Source organism: Sminthopsis crassicaudata, chromosome 1, assembly GCF_048593235.1.
Source record: "Sminthopsis crassicaudata isolate SCR6 chromosome 1, ASM4859323v1, whole genome shotgun sequence".
NCBI lineage: Eukaryota > Metazoa > Chordata > Mammalia > Dasyuromorphia > Dasyuridae > Sminthopsis > Sminthopsis crassicaudata.
In genome coordinates this window covers 49,459,644-49,476,505 of record NC_133617.1, presented here as the reverse complement: position 1 = coordinate 49,476,505, position 16,862 = coordinate 49,459,644, and the positions used below count along the sequence as shown (strand labels likewise).

Here is a 16,862-nt window from a genome sequence, read left to right as displayed (position 1 = left end):
CATAAAGCTGGAAGGGACCTTAAAGATCATCTGCCCACCCCTCTCCTGCTACAGATAGAGAAACTGAGGGCCATGACTCCTTTCTAATCTTTCCAAGCCCTGGGGGAAAGAAGAAGCAGACATATTGTCTAGCTCACCCATATCTCACGGATGGAAAAATTGAGGCAAGGTACAGAAAAACTAGAGATAGGAAGGCACCAAGCATCCAGTCCCTACCAAAAGTTCTCTCTCTCTCTCTCTCTCTCTCTCTCTCTCTCTCTCTCTCTCTCTCTCTCTCTCTCTCTCTCTCTCTCTCTCTCTCTCTCTCCTCTCCTCTCCTCTCCTCTCCTCTCCTTTTCTACTTCCCTCTCTCCTTTTCTCTCTCTCCCCTCCTTTCTTGGAAGGGGAACCTTCCATTTCCTGGCCCCTGAACCCCCAGGGATTCAGTCCCAGTGATACAGGTCATGCTTAGAGAGAGGGAGGATTGACATGCTCAAGCTGTGCTGTTTGTGACCAGAGGGGTAATGAACTTGGAGTGGCGAATACCCAGGGAGTAAGCAGGTGACCGGGTCCAGTGCACCGTGACTTGCTCAGGGTTGTGGGCCCCAGGCCCTGGCGTCTGGAAGAGGGGGCGAGGAGCACTGGGGCGGCCCAGCATGGTATAGGCAGGCCCCCGGCGTTGCCTATAAGCATCTGGGTCTGTGCACTCATATTGGCCTGGCCCAGGGAGCTGCGATGGATCCTCAGTGAAGCGGGCCTGGGCCGTTCGACCCGACACTGAGTAGCTTGGACTGCAGGGTTTGGTAAAGATCTGGGAGCCCCACAGAGAAGGCAGGGTGTAGCTGTTGGGGGCCGGGATGGAGTTCACCAGACGGCAGCGGGGAGTGCGCAAGCCCAGGCTATAAGCAGGAGATCTTGGTTGATTGATGGGAGGCACCTTCTCCGGGCTGTAGGCTCCAGGACCAGGCGTCACCTCCAGATCTGTGGAATACAAGTGCCTAGAGTCACCCCTAGAAACTGTGTCACCTCCTTCCTGCTAAACCTTCAGTTTAGGCTCCCACTGGATTTGGGATAAAATTCTACCCTTTATCTTAATAATAAAAGCCTGAGTTCACCCAATATTCTCTGCTCTCATTTCTGCACTCTCTGTTAGAGAGACAGTATTGGGGTAGTGGACAGAATGTTGGAAGCAGGAGACTTGGCTCAGAACCTTGCCTCAGACACTTCCTAGCGGTGTGTCTCTTGGCAATTGCTTAATCTCTCTGTGCCTCAGTTTCCTCATTTGTAAAATAAAAGATTTAGGCTTCGCTCTAGATTTTGTGATCTTCATCCTGATAAATAATTCTCTGTCTCTTCACCTTGTCCCACCCACTTCTTTCATGCTTTGTGTTCTCTACCTAGAACCAACACAGACCCAGTTCAGACACTACCTTCTCTACAATCACCTGGGGAAAGTATCATTTCCTTCTTCAAATATTCTTGGGACTTTTTAATGTGAATCTATCCTTAGAATCTCTCACTACTTTCCTTGTAATCTAGAATTATGGCTCCTGGGGTCATTGTCCTTTTTAGTTTGGGCATAATGATAAATTAATTAATCAATAATAGCAGTGCATATAGCACTTTAGGTTTACATAGTGTTTTACATGTTATCTCATTTGATCCTCACAGTAACTCTGTGAGGTAGGGGCTATTATTATCACTGTTTTACAGGTAAGGAAACTAAGGTAAGCAGAGGTGAAGTGCTAGCATCCTCAGCTTAAGCCCAAGGATCCTGCAGAGTGGACACAGCATCCATATTTGCTGAATCAAATGACAACCAGATTGTATCATAGCATCTGGGAATCTCAGGGTTGGAAATATCCTCAGAGGATATTTAGCTGAGCTTGAACTTGAACAGGATTCCTTCTCCATCAAAGGTCCTTATTTGGATGTGGGGGCAATGGGAGTTAAATGACTTGCCTAGGGTCACACAGCTAGTAAGTATCTGCGGTCACTTTTAAACTTAAGTTCTCCTAACTCCAGGGCTAGATCTCTATCTACTGCCACATCTAGCTGCCCTCTCCTTCAAAGGTTCTTAATCTGGCATCATGAATTTGGATGGGGAAAAAAAAGGGACATCTTAACTTTTTCCTTACTTTTTTTTTTTCAGAGACAGTTGGGGTTAAGTGACTTGCCCAGGGTCACACAGTTAGGAAGTGTTACGTGTCTAAGACCAGATTTGAACTCAGGTCCACCTGCTCCAGCTAGCTTCCCCTTTTCCTTACTTCTAACTGAAAGTTAGTCTTTCCTTTTATTGGTTAACAACTCGATTATGAAAAGGGATTCATCAGATTCAAGGATGACAAAATTTATGACCCTTGCCCTGCATCCACCACCTAGGAACATTTATCCAGCTTCCCCTAGTTTCATTTCTGGCAAATGGCGTTCCTCAGTGGCCCGTTCCATTTGTTCGAAACTTTTTCCTTACATGTTTTTGGGAATGTCTCCATAAAACTTCCATCAGCTGGGTCGTATGTCTTTGTTCTGGGGTAAAGCACTTTCAGCTAATTTCTCTTCCTCATGACTCTCCCTCTCCAGATCCTTGAAGACAAGCTACCATATCTCCCTTTCCTCAGTCTCTTCTCTAGGCTAAACATCAACAGATTTTCCAATTCAATCTTCATTAATGCAGATGAATTTTCAGAACTTATTCCCTTCAATTAGTTCTGATTGTCAATGTTAGTCTTAAATTATGACACATAAAAATGGTATTCTTAAAACGGTCTGACCAGCTCTTACAAGATCCAGTAAAGCCATCATTCTTTCCATCTGGACATGATGCTGGTAAACTTGTTTAATCATCATGTCATACACTGCTGACTCATTTTGAACTCTTGGTCCCTAAATATCTCCTCCTCTTCTCTTGGACACATCATCATCTGGCTATGGTTTCTCCATTTTAATGCTGATTTTTTTTTTTACCCACATGTAAGATTGTAATTTCATCCCTATGGATTCAATCTCCTCTAATGCAGGCCACGACATGTATACAAGTTGGAAAGCTGTGGTGGCTGACAAACTCACCACCCTGTAGTAAATTTGGTGATAAGTTGCTCCAAGTTTAATTAAGCAAGTCCTAGAACAACAGATGTATAGTATAGTTGGTTCCCAGGCCTATATGTAGAGATATTTCCAGCTTGTGGAGACCCTCCTGGGTTTACTTGGCTGCTGACAACCTTTGGATACATACTGCTGTAAAGCAACAGTCATGGGAATTTGTATTTAAATGTATCTTAGAAGATTTAGCTCATCATTTTAGCCTGGATTAAATGGTTCTCTCCATTCCTGTCTAGATTCCCTGTCCCCTTGACCCCTTTCTGGGCTGATGTCTCATCTCACTTCTAGATTGAGATCCTCAAAAGAATTTTAGACATCTCTGTACCTAAACTCAGCCCAACACAATGGCCTGCCCAACAGACACAGACCTATTTGTCTATAAGTCACATTGGGCAAAGGGGGGTCCCAAGAAATTTGCCAAAAGTGTGTAGGAAAAACAGGGATCCAGATGCCTGGGCAACTTACCTTTAGGCTTGGTGCGGGACTGCAGGGAGTAGGCAGGGGCACTGCTCCGGCCAAAACGGGTGATGTTGGGCTGCACGAAATAGCAGGGCCCAGGACTGGAGTCTCGTCGAGGCGCTGGAGAGAAGTGGGGAGAGAGGCCAAGGCCCCAGATACCAGCCCCCTTGGCAACTCCTGGTTGGAACAGCCCTTCTGTCCTACCCTGCCTTCCCTTGTCCTGTCCAGGAGTCCTCGGCTTCATCTTAGTCTGGGGAGTTTTTCTAATAATTACCCACCTTAAGCATAGTACATCCCATATACAATCTGACCTTCTTGTTGTTCCTCATGTAAAAATAAATCTCACCACCTCTTTGCCTTTGTACAAGCTCTCCCTCTTTACTCTACCCTAGGAAACTATTCAGTCAGTCAAGAAGCATTTACAATGTGCAAAACACAATGTTAAGAACTGGAGACAGAAAAGCAAAAAATAGCATGTTTACCTCCTCATGGGAGAGGCAAAAAGCCAGATATGTACAAATATGTCTTCAGACTTGATAGAAGGGAAGCAAGACTCTCCTCCCACCCAGGGCCATTTCTTATATGAACCATGCTCCATCTCATCCCCATTCCAATTACTTCACATTTACATTGAATTTTCTTTGTATTTTCTTAGCTTTGTACATGTATTACCTACCTGATCCAGGTAGAATATAAACTTCCTGAGAGCAGGAACCAATTCCTTAGGTTTTTGTTGTTGTTTGTTTTGTTTTGTTTTGTTCTGATTCTAAGCTACACCCCTAGTATAGTTCCTGGCACATAAAACCATTTAACAGATCCTTATTAAATTGAATTGAGTTAATACAGGCTTTTCTCTCCAACTCTTCCTCAGTCCAAATGTCTTCCTCTGCCCCCCACACCAAGACTGCCTCCAAATAACAGCAGTCCCTCCTTCTAGAGAGACACCCAGTTTCTAAAGTATTTTTCTCTCAATAGCCCCATGAGGGTAGGAGATGAACCTGTCATCACATCCATTTTACAGAAAAGGAAACTGAGATTCAGAGAGGTCAAGGTCATAAATGACAGATGGGAATAATAATAATAGCTAGCATTTATATAGCGCTTTAAAGTTTGAAAGAGCTTTATCTCATTTTGTTCTCACCACAGCCCTGAGAGGTAAATGCTATAATTATCCTTTATTTTATTTAACTATGTACATATATTCTTTCCCATTCCCCATTTTACAGGGGATAAAACTGAGGTATGTAGGGACTGGGGAGCTTGTTTATTGGCACCTGTGTCTAAGGTCCAGAGCTAAGTAGACAGACTCAGACCCATGCACCATCTGCTGTACCACCTTGCCACCTTTGTGGGGATAGGAGCCATTTTCTATTAGAGACAGCGAAGAGATTTCTGAATTTGTAGGTAGGAGATCTGAGTTCCAATCTTGTCCTTCCCCTAACTCGCTTTGTAACTTAGCCTAAGTTCTTCCGTGAGCCTCAGTTTCTCCACTTATGAAACAGGGATAGAAATGCTTGCATTTTCTATCTCACAGAGATGCTTCCAGGAAAACTTTTTAAAGCTTTGATTCTCTGTGTCTACAAGAGATGATGATGAAGATGAAGATGATGATGATGGTGATGATAAATCTATCTGCATGCTGTATCCCCCAGTAGATATAAATTCTTTTGAGGCAGGTACTATTTATTTCACTTTTTATTGCTATCCTCAGAACTTAGTATAGTGCCCGGCACACAGCAGTTGCTTAATAAATGCTTGTTGACTGATTGGATGATGATAAGGATGAGAATAGAATATTTAAGTCATTATTATTAACCATTATTAAATAGTTAACATGTGCATGACGCTCTCAGGTCTGCAAAGAGTGTTACACATATGATTTCCATTGTTTGCATGTTCACTTGCATCTTATACACACATTCATGTGCACACGGAAGCAAACTCTGTAAGGGCAAACCTTGCCATCTCTATGACGCTGTCTCCCAAGCCCAGAAAGCAATACTAGGTTAATGTTAGTGTCAGATTCCAGTTTACGCCCATATGAAGTAAGCCTGTATGTCCCATGTTTCTAACCAGAGGAATTTACACACCACCAAAAAACATCCAGGTCTGTAGTCTCTAGACAGACTCACTTAGATAGAGATGCACTATATGGATGTACACATGTTCAGAAATAACTTTGTACACAGAACAAAGCACGTAGAAACATGTAAAGGTCATGCTTAGGTTGTGTTTTAGGTGCTTGCAATGTGTGGCCGGGATAGGGCAGGAGGGATTGACTCCAATTCACAGATGAAGTAACCAAGACTGAAGAAAGACTGAAGGTTTCAAATCCAAGGTCAGTGTTTTTCTCTGACGATTTTTCTAGATGCACACATGTCATTTGCACATATAACACACAGATGGACATACACATAGATAAAACACGCAGCTATGCTTGCAAATACACACGAGGCAGTTATATGCATTAATGTATGCATCTGCAGACAAATTATGACTTGTGTACATATGTACACAAACACAAGTAACAAACGTATGCATGTGTGTGCATATAACACGCAGATGGACATACACATAGATAAAACATGCAGCTATGCTTGCAAATACACACGAGGCAGTTATATGCATTAATGTATGCATCTGCAGATAACGAATGTGGGTACGTATGTACACAAAGTAAGAAACTTATGCATGTATACACATATGTTCATATAACACAGAGAGGGATACATACACAAACACAAGTAACAAATGCATGCATGTATGTGTGTGCACTTAAGGGGGATGTACAGATATACAGAGACTTGCATGAAGCAGATGAAGCATTGCCTTGTACATATACAGACCCAAGTATCCAATGCATGCATGCACACTCACACATGTATGCACGTATATCTCTGAGATGCAGACACATTGCATTGTGCATACACAGGCACAAATAATGAATGCATACGCGCACATACACAGGTTAATGCATACATGCACAATGTAACAATTTATGTCTTTCTCTCTAACTCTCTGCATGCAGAGGGAGTAGTTGGGCGGTGTATACAGAAATTCACACTTAAGCATACATATGCTTATATGTATATGATATGCATACAGGGATATGCGGTAGAGTTTGCCCGACTCCCCAGTGAGGAGGGGGAAGGACGAGAAAGGGCTCTGGGCTTGGGCTGGGCCCAGAAGCTGAGAGGCCCGGGCAGGGTAGAATTGAGTTGGATCTGTGGCCCCGGAGCCCTGTGACTGTGCCCAGCAGGGCATTCAAGCACTCCTGAAGGCCGGCCAGAGCCCCACACCACATCTGCCCCAGATCTGAGCAATACAAAGAGCGCAGACCTGAGAGTGAGCAAGATCCGGCCCAGGAGTGACCTGGCCCACCTCAATCTCCTTCCACCCTCTCACCCCCGCCCCTCGGACAAGCGGCGAGCTGCCAGCTCTTCTCATTCCCGTAGTCCTCTCTTCTTAAAAAAATAAAATAAAATAAAAACGTAGGGTCCGCAGAGCAGAGGATGGTCCCTCCCTCTCACAGAGTCCAAGCCCTTTAGAAATCTGCCCCCTTCTCCTTCCTCTCTCAGTGGGCACCCCGGAGGGGCTGGGCCAACCAGGATCCATTCCCGCACCCCTCCCCCAAGTGTACTGAGAAGTGGGCGGAGCCCCCGCCGGGTGCCCGCAGGGAGAAGAGAAAACCTCCTCCTTCCTAGCCCTACATCTCTTGACCCGGCCTGTCATCTTATCAGCCCCTTTCCTCCCCCTTTCTTCTTCCCTTCCTTCCCCTGTTCTTTCCCCTCGTCTGACCTCTCTTCCCTCCTCTCTCCTTACGTGGCTCTTCCCTTCTTCTCTCACTGGTGTTTGTGGGCTCCTCTTTCTCTCTGTCCGCACTCCCCCCCCCTTCACTGCCCATTCTTGAATCCCTCCTCAGCTCTCTCCCTTCCCACTACCCGAATCTCTCCTCTCTCCGGTAGCTTCTCTGTCCCCTCCTTACCGTCGCAGGGCCTGCTGAGGAGGGAGTACGCAGGACTAGCCTTCTTGGTGAAGTCATGGCTGATATAGCCCACGGTCGAGGGAAGCCAGAACAGGTCGGGACCCGGACCTACAACCCCGTGAAGGGGCCCCTCAATTCGATTCCAAAAGCCCCGAGAAGGTGGGGCTCAGCCCCAGGTGGGAGCCACCATAGCCCGCCCACCCGCGAGGCCCCCCATTTTGTTAGCCCTTACTTGGCTTGTTCCTCGTAGGTCAGCTTTGGGGAAAGGGGAGGGAGTGAAAGGATTTTGAAAATCTCAGACATTTCCTGCTCACTCCTCTTCCCCTTCATCCTTCCTGTTCCTCCCCTCCCACTTATCAACACCGTTAGGACCCCTTAGGAGGAGCCAGCCAGACACTTAGGGAGACGCGGCCTGGGGAGTCCCTTTTCACCCAGGGGAGCTGTCAGATTAAGGGGATGGTGACATCTTCTGGGACTCAGTCATGGGAACCCAAGAGGGTTTAATCCATTCTGGGCGTCGGGATCTCTTGTCTACCCCCTTTCCTCACCTACTGAAGGGCTAAAGCAGCTAGAGGGCCCACGTACCGGTCTCACACATAGTGATCCCCGATGTCTTCTTCTGGCCTTTCTCAGCCTCCTGACACACGGTGGCCCTTCGGGCTAAAAGAGCACCAGGCAGACGGGGCGGAGGGGGTCCGCAGGTCAGGGTGCCCATGGTAGAGGCAATCCCCTAGGGATGAAGAGAATCAGGGAGGGAGCTGGGCTCCAAACCCACTGGTCCAGGGTGGTAAAGGCTGGAGGGGGGCAGGGAAAGGGGAGGGGGCCGGAGCTAAGTCCAACCATCCACCCCGAAAGCCTGCCCGTGTCTGTCACACTGCCCTAGGTTCTACTGGAACAAGATTCCCACTCAGGCAATGACTAGCAGTAAGCTGATCCCTGCTTTGCTCCCTCTGCTGCCACCTCCCATCCCCACCTGCAGCCCCAAATCTGCTATTAGCAAAGGGAGGGGACCACACAGGGAGCTCCTTGTCCCCCAGGAGTGTCTGTTCCCTCCAGGAGGGAGAGAAGGGGGGCTGAAGGATCCGATCCTGGGAGCCTGGCAGCCTAGGCTTCCTAAGGGCAGGAAGCTTACCCATCCCAAGGGAACAGGGAGCAGGGATTGAGTTTCTGGCAAAATAGTGTGTCCTCCGGAGAAGAACTGGGTGTTGCTGCAACTTAGGAGGAGGCAGCATAGATGAGTGAGCAGAAACCCCAAAGATCTGGGCGCTACAAACTTCCCAAGAAACTGCTAGATACCCCTTGCTGTAGGACAGGAAAGTAATAGGTCCCCTGAAGTGGGATGAGAATTCCACCCCAAACTTAATATATTTTTTAGAATTTGGAAATGCCTTTAGATTGTCATAGATTGTCAGAGCTTGATGGAAGTTTAGAATATAGACTATTAAAGCTGGGAGAGCCTTTAAAACACAAGATGTTAGAATCCAGAGGGCCCTTAGAACACATAGTAGAGCTGGGAACCCTTAAATCACAGTATGTCAGCATTGGAAATATTTAGAACACAGGTTATCAGAGCCGGGAAGGCCCTTAGAACACATCATATTAGAGCCAGGAAGGCTTTTTCAATCAAATTTAATTCAATTCAATGAATATTAATTAAGTATTTACTATTCGTGCTTAATTACAAAGAAAAAAAGAGCCTGTCTTCAAGGAGTTTACTTTCTACTGGAGAGAAATGACATGTCCCCAGATAAATGACCACCTTCTTTTGGATAGGTCCTGTTACTTCATTGGTATTGGGAATTTTCAGCATTATCAAAGCAGGTGAAAATCTCATAAGCTATTTCTGCTCCTAATGTTGGAGCCTGAGTCATGATTCCATGTTGGCCAGAGCAGATTTGACCCAATTTTTGTAGCAACTTTTATGGTGGCAAGGAATTGGAGACTGAGTGGATGACTGAATAAATTAAGGCATATGAATGTAATAGAATACTATTGTGCCATAAGAAATGATAAGTAGGCTGATTTCAGAAAAGCCTGGTAAAACTTACATGAACTGATGCTGAGTGAAGTGAGAACCAGGAGAACATTACTGTAACAGCAAGACTGTATAATGATCAACTATGATAGACTTAGCTCTTCTCAGTAATACAGTGATCCAACTCCAATACTGTTAGGATGGGAAATGCCATCTGCATCCAGAGAAAGAACTAGGAGACTGAATGAGGATTGAAGTATACGATTTTCACCTTTAGTTTTTGTTTGCTTTTTTTTTTTTTTTTTTTTTTTGTTCGGATTTTTCTTTCACAACATGAATAATATATTTAAAATAATTGCACATCAATCATCCACAACTACTCTGAACAACTTATAATAAAAAATCCTATCCATACCCAGAGAAGAAACTGATTATGTCTGAATACAAATGGAAATATTCTCTATTTCTCTCTTTTTTTAAACTTAATTTTTCTTGAGGTTTTTTATTTTTATTAGGGGGGAAGAGCTATGGTGTTTTTTTTTTCTGTTTTGCATAACTTCACATGTGATTTTTTTAATTGTGAGTGGAGATAAGGGAGAGCACCTAGGAAGCAAAAATCTTAAAAACAAATGTTAAAAAAAAGTTTTGAATGTAACTGGGAAAAAATAAAATTTTTAAATAAAATAAAATAATTGTATATGTATAACCTATACCAGATTGCTTCTTGTCTTGGGAAGGCAGAAAGGAAGGAAGGAAGAAAAATTTGGAACTCAAAATCTTATAAAAATTAATGTTGAAAAGTATCTTTACATGTAATTAGAAAAATAAAATACTATTGAGGAAAAAAAAATGAAATTCTATTCCTTGTTAAAAGTCCTCCTCCCTTCTCACTCTTTCCTCTCTGCTGGGAATGTCTTTTTTTCTCCTGCCTTCTTCCTTTATATCCCCTCCCCCATCTCCACCACAAGGTTATCTTGAATATTTTATGTATGTAGATACTTTTATGTGAGCATTTTGGGTCCCTTGTTAGAAAGGTAGGTACTTAATGCAGAGAAACCATTTAGAGGATATAATGCTAGTTCAGGTGAAAGATGATTGTGTGAATTGTGAGAAGCAGACTTATATGAGAGAGAGTATAGAATTTGAAATGACAAGAATAAATCATTGAATAGATATGTGGGGTGAATTCAAATGAGTTAAGGATCCCAAGGCACCAAAGAATTGTGGGCAATTAGTTGTGGACAATTAACAAAAATGGATCAGAACAGAAATAGATTTTAAAGAGGGGTCTTTAGGATATCTAATTTGAAATGTCTAGGAAACAGATGATGGTGGAGAAATGGGATTCAAAACAGAAACTAGGCTTGAAGATATAAATGTGGGAATTATCAGCATAGAGATGCTAGTAGAAGCCATAGGGGATGATGAGATTACCATGTGAGTCACTATAAAGACAGTCTTTTAAGGGATGTGACAGGGATGTTTTCTTGTGTCTAATGCATTTTAATGTTTTATTTTATATCCTATTTATCTCTGTTATTATATTAGTCCTCTATTAGACCATAAGCTGCAGGACAACAGGCTTTAAAGCTTTATCTAAATTTTGTGTCTCTTGATTGATTATCTCCAATTTGCCTTATAAAATAATCCTTGTTTTATATAGTTGTTCACCCATTATCCCCTTTTGCTTTTTGCCTTTCTTTGTATTCTCAGAGCTTGGGCCAGAGCTATGTTTCAGGCATAGAAGGTGCTTAATAAATGTTTGTTGACTGACTATGTCTCTTTCACTCTCTCCCCATCCCCACACACAATCAACATAGGATTTATACTCAGTGGTTTGTTGACTGGACATTCTTCATTTTCCAAGTAAGGTGGTTGGACTAAATGTTCTTGAAGGACTCTTCTAGCTTTAAATCTTAAAATCCTTTCAAAAGAAGTTAATTGAATTAGCTCTGGGTTTCCTGTCAGACCAATTCAAACACACAAAAGAGTTCCCATGCAAGATTTAGGACCTTTTCTGCCTGTTAGGACATTGAGATGACATGTGTGCTCAAAGGAATGCTTCACCACCCTTAATTAATCCATCTTCAATCCTCCCAGGTCACTGTTCCCTGATCCCATTTATCCTCTGGGGAGCCAGATCTAAGACTTAGTTAATGGGTTGATTGGTCTATGTGTCAGAACTCTAAGGGAAAGGCGCTTTGAACACTAATTTCAGGGAGCCGGCTCCAACAGAATCCATAGAACCAGAATATTCAGGTCCGTGGAAGAATGAACTCTCCTCTAGGGAAAGCTGGAGAGAGAGGGTTGGGTTCCAGAGAGCTTTGGAAGTTTTGCTTAAGCTTCCCACCCTCTGCAAATCAATTCTGCTGTATACCATCAGCTCCAGGAGAATGTCAGCCAGTGAAAATGCAAGATCAACTCACACTAAGCCTCTCAGACTCTACTAACTAGACCCCCCCCCCCATACATAGCTCCCTTGCAGAAAAATATTAATTGAATTTATGGAATGGAACTCTATCTACCTGGTCCAGTCCCCTTTCCTTGGAGGAGAGGGGAATTCACACTCATGCTCAAGGGTGAAACATTTATTTATTCATCTTATTTGCAAACTATTAATAACTTCAGAAGAGTTGAGGAAAGTCACCAGAATGGGGAAGGAATTTGAGTTAATGAGACCATAATGAGGTGGGAATTAGCTCATGGAAAAAAAAGATGGATGGGTGACTATTGCTTACAAATATCTACTAATATGAAAAAAGATAGATTGTTATTGCTCCTCCCATGACCACATTGAAAGCCCCCTCCTGCCATCTCTCTGGCTCAGGATGGCCAAACCCACTTTGGTCCCAGGAAATGAGCTGTATGAGGTAGCTTCTTCATGGAAATTTAGGGCTGCCTGCCCAGGCCCTTTCCCTTCTGCCCATCCCCTTCCCAAGTGCCCAAAGAGGTATCACTATTTCATGTTCCTTGTCTGCTGCAGACGTGGATAATTTGGTCCTGGAGTGATGGTGAGAGTAATGAAATTCCCACTTAATGAGACACAGTGGGAGGGAAAAAGGAGGCGGGCAGTGCAGAGGAAGCCTGAGAAAGGATTGTTTTTTTCCCCACAGCAAGGCTGGCACAGAGCTTCAGCTTCAGAAAGGTTACGAGTCATTTATTAGAAGGACTGGAGTCCATATTTCAGATATAGAAGCATGGCAGGAGGAGGTTCAGACCCTGAACAGGGACATTGCAGTGAAGAAATGGGACCCAGAAAACCAATCTTACTTCATTTAACCACTGTCTCATTCACAGGACTGGCCCAAAGAACTATGCTTAGGATTGCCATGTTACATCTTACAAGTTAGAAAAAAATCAGTGAATCGTGACTATTTTTTTTTTTATCTCAATTAATCAGAAATACTATGGCTAACTTTGAGTCCAGTGAGGGAAATAGATAATGTGTTGGGTCAAGAGAGAGCTTTTGTGGTACTTATAGCATGGGAACTTGAAGAGCTCTTGGAACACAGAATCCAAAATGTTAGCACCAGGAAGAACTTTAGAACAGGGATTCTTGGACACCCTATAGCAGTCTAGGAAAACCTATAAACCTCTTTTTAGAATAAGGTTTTCCAATACATAAAATAATACAGCACCATCCCTGAAGTCAGGAGGACCTGAGTTCAAATTAACACTTCCTAGCTGTATGACCCTGGGCAAGTCACTTAGCCCTAATTGCCTCAAAAAAAAAAAAAAAATCTCTACCCTAAGATATAGTGTCAGAGCCCAGAGAGAACTTAGAACACAGAATGTCAAAATCAGGAAAGAATTTAGAGAAGAGAATGTCAGTGCTAGATATGATCTTTTTAAAAAAATTATCTTTTTTCTGTTATATTCATTTTTTAAAAGCACATTTCCTTATGAATCATGTTGGGAGAGAAAAAATCAGAACGAAAAGGGGAAAACCATGAGAGAGAGAAAAAAACAGAATAAATTGAAAAAAAAAAGTGAACATGGCATGTGTTGATTTACATTTAGTCTCCATATTTCTTTCTGTGGATGCTGATGGTGTTTTCCATCCAAAGTTTATTGGTATTGCCTGGGATTCCTGAATCTATGAGAAGAACTAAGTCTTTCAAAATGTATCAATGCACAATCTTGCTGTTACTGTGTACAATGTATTCCTGGTCCTGCTTATTTCACTTAGCAACAGTGCATGTAAATCTTTCCAGGTCTTTCTAAAATCAGCTTGTTCATCATTTTTATAGATCAATAATATTCCATTACTTTCATATACCATAACCTGTGCAGCCATTCTCCAGTTGCTCGGTATCTATTCATTTTCCAATTCTTTGCCATTACAAAAATACCCCAAAAAACAAAAAACAAAAAAACCCCTACTATAAACATTTTTGCACATGTGGGTCTTTTTACATTTTTTATGATCTCTTTGGGATATAGACCTTGTAGTGATATTGCTGGATCAAAGGGCATGAACAGTTTTATAGCCCTTTGGGCATAGCTCCAAAGTACTCTCTAGAATGGTTGATTTTGTATTTCTTTTAGATCCTTTTAGCCCATGTATAGCCTCTCTCTCTCTCTCTCTCTCTCTCTCTCTCTCTCTCTCTCTCTCTCTCTTCCTTTTTCCCCCCCATGAAAACCAACTCTTAGTTGAATTAATTAGTTCAATAGTTTTCTTAGTTTCAATTTTATCAATCTCTCCTTTGAGTTTTCATAATTTCTAATTTGGTATTTAATTAGGGTTTTAAAATTTGTTCTTTTTCTAGATTTTTAAATTGCCTGTCCAATTCACTGATCTCCTCTTTCTCTATTTTATTCATGTAACTATTTAGAGATATAAAATTTCCCCTAAGAACTGCTTTGGTTGCATCCCATAGGTTTTGATATGTTGTCTCATTATTATCATTCTCCAGGATGAAATTATTGATTGTTTTAATGATTTTTCATTTGATCCACTCATTCTTTTGAATTAGATTATTTGATTTTTGATTGGTTTTTAGACTATCTTTCCCTGGCTCTTTATTGAATGTAATTTTTATTGCATCATGGTTTGAAAAGGAAGCAGTTATTATTTTTGCCTTTCTGCATTTGATTGTGAGGTTTTTATATCCTAACATATGGTTAGTTTTCATGTAGGTGCCATGTACTGCTGAGAAAAAATATATATATTTCTTTCTGTCTCTGTTCATTTTCTTCAGAGATATATTATATCTAAATTTTCTAAGATTCTATTAACCTCCCTAATTTCTTTCTTGCTTATTCTATGGTTAGATTTATCTAATTCTGAGAGGGGGAAGTTGAGGTCTAGCAACAAGCAATCTGATATAGGTTAAATATGTGCAATTCTTTTAAACATATTTCCATATTTGTCATGTTGTCCAAGAAACCTCAGACCAGAAGAGGAAAAAAACATGAGAAACCAGAAAATAAATAAGCAAAAGGTGGAACTACTATCCACATTCAGTCTCCATAATTCTTTCTCTGGATGCAGATGATTTTCCATCACAAGTCTATTGGAATTGTCTTAAATTATCACCTTGTTGAGAAGAACCAAGTCCATCATAATTGATAATCACATGATCTTGATATTATTTGTATATACTGTATGTATATATGTTCTCTTGGTTCTACTCATTTCACTCATCATCAGTTTATGTAAATCTTTCCAGGCTTTTCTGAAATCAGCTTGCTCATCATCTCTTAGAGAATAATAATATTCCATTACATTCATATAGCCTAACTTATTCAGCCATTTTCCACTGATGGGCATCCACTCAGTTTCCAGTTTCTTGCCACTACAAAAAAGAGTTGCTACAAACATTTTTGCACATGCGGGTCCTTTTCCCTCTTTAATGCTCTCTTTCTACCACATCATTTTAGAGAGGGAAAGTTAAGACTCAGTTCTGATAAGAAGTATTTCTAAATTATCTTGTTGGCACTTGCCCTGGTCTATCCCACTGAGCTAAAATTCTCCCACTTCAGCTTTGGGATAGGAAGAGATATAGCTATTTTTGGAGAAGGGGAATGGGCAATGATGGACCAGCATTTGAAGAACAATATATATATAATCCTCCTGCAAACCTTTACCCTCCATCTCCTCCTTTCATCTTTCCCAATGCTGCCCCTTTGAAGTTGTTGAATCTTTTCAGGCTTAATACAAATAATTCAACTTAAAAGTCAGGAAGACCCAGTTAGAAATACAGCCACATACATTTGTGTCCCTGGTAAATCACTTACTCATTGTCTACCCCAGTTTTCTCAACTGTCAAATAGCACCTATTTCTTAGGTTGTGGGCAGTTAGGTGGCACAGTGTTAAACTTGGAATCAGGGAGACTCATCTTTCCTGAGTTCAAATCTGATCTCAGACACATCAGTTGTGTGACCCTGAGAAAGTCATTTAACCCTGTTGGTCTCAGTTTCCTTATGTGTAAAAAAAAAAAAAAAAAAAAAAAAAAAAAAGGAAAAAATGGCAAAGTATCCTAGTATCTCTGCGAAAAACTCTAAATGGAGTCATGAAGTGAAATGACTGAGCAACGAAAACTCCGGGGTGTTGGAAAGAATCAAAGGAGATAACATTTGTAAAGTGCTTAGCACAGTGGCTTTTGAGTGGTTTTGTAGTTGTGTTCCACTTTTGTGACCCCATTTTAGATTTTCTTGGCAAAGATACTGGAATGGTTTGCAATTTCTTTTTTTAATTCATTTTACAGATGGGGAAACTGAGGTAAGCAGAAACTCCTGTTTGGCCTTCAGATTCTTTTGTATTTTTTCCTAGTTCTTAGACCCCCAACATTCATTCTTTAACCCAGTTTCCATTCATTACGTTCCATCTTTATGTTGGTTGTTCCTTGTTCCTGGAATACTGCGCCTCCTCTCCTTTGCTTCAGTTTTCTTGGATTCCTTCAAGACTCAGTTCAAATCTCACCTTCTATAGGAGATCTTTTCCAAAAGACCCAGCTTTTCCTTCATTCACTGAGATTTCCCCCTCCCCAGCCCCCATGCCAAAGGGATTATTATTGTTGTTTTTGAAGGGATACAATGACAAAATGGGGATTTTGACTTGCTCATGAATTAGATTTAAATGAATCAGAGCTGCACAAAGTCATCAGCCTCTCTCTGATCCAGAGCTGGGGAAGTCCAGTGGCAGAACAAAAGTCAGAATGACCAGCAATGACCTAGGATGCAAGAGATGACCTTGGATCTTCGATGTGTTACCAACATTGACTGGCTTCAACTGCCTTTGAGACTTTTGGAGCAAATTGTCCTCATCCTCCCATTCCTCCGGGGAAAGTCCCTAATCCAGCAGTAAGTGTGAGAAATATCGGTTATCTTCAACCTGGTTGAGCCCATCTTCCCAAGATGGT

The 16,862-nt window shown here is 42.0% G+C and overlaps 1 protein-coding gene across 1 annotated transcript; it reads right to left on the bottom strand.

Annotated features, from left to right (window-relative positions):
• Positions 1–335: 335 nt before the first annotated feature.
• CIMAP1D (CIMAP1 family member D) lies at positions 336–8,237 on the bottom strand. Its single transcript, XM_074272172.1, has 4 exons — positions 8,108–8,237; positions 7,523–7,630; positions 3,544–3,657; positions 336–960 (listed from the first exon to the last, which is right to left on the bottom strand). The coding sequence occupies exons 1-4, from the start codon at positions 8,235–8,237 to the stop codon at positions 473–475; spliced, it is 840 nt and encodes a 279-aa protein (XP_074128273.1). The 3' UTR covers positions 336–472.
• Positions 8,238–16,862: the final 8,625 nt, after the last annotated feature.

Coding starts and splice junctions, on each gene's coding strand:
- CIMAP1D (XM_074272172.1), bottom strand. CDS start 8,237: ATGGGCACCCTGACCTGCGGACCCCCTCCGCCCCGTCTGCCTGGTGCT. Junction 7,631..8,107: donor GATCACTATGTGTGAGACCG/GTACGTGGGCCC, acceptor ACGGGGTTGTAG/GTCCGGGTCCCGACCTGTTC. Junction 3,658..7,522: donor CCTCAGCAGGCCCTGCGACG/GTAAGGAGGGGA, acceptor ACTTCTCTCCAG/CGCCTCGACGAGACTCCAGT.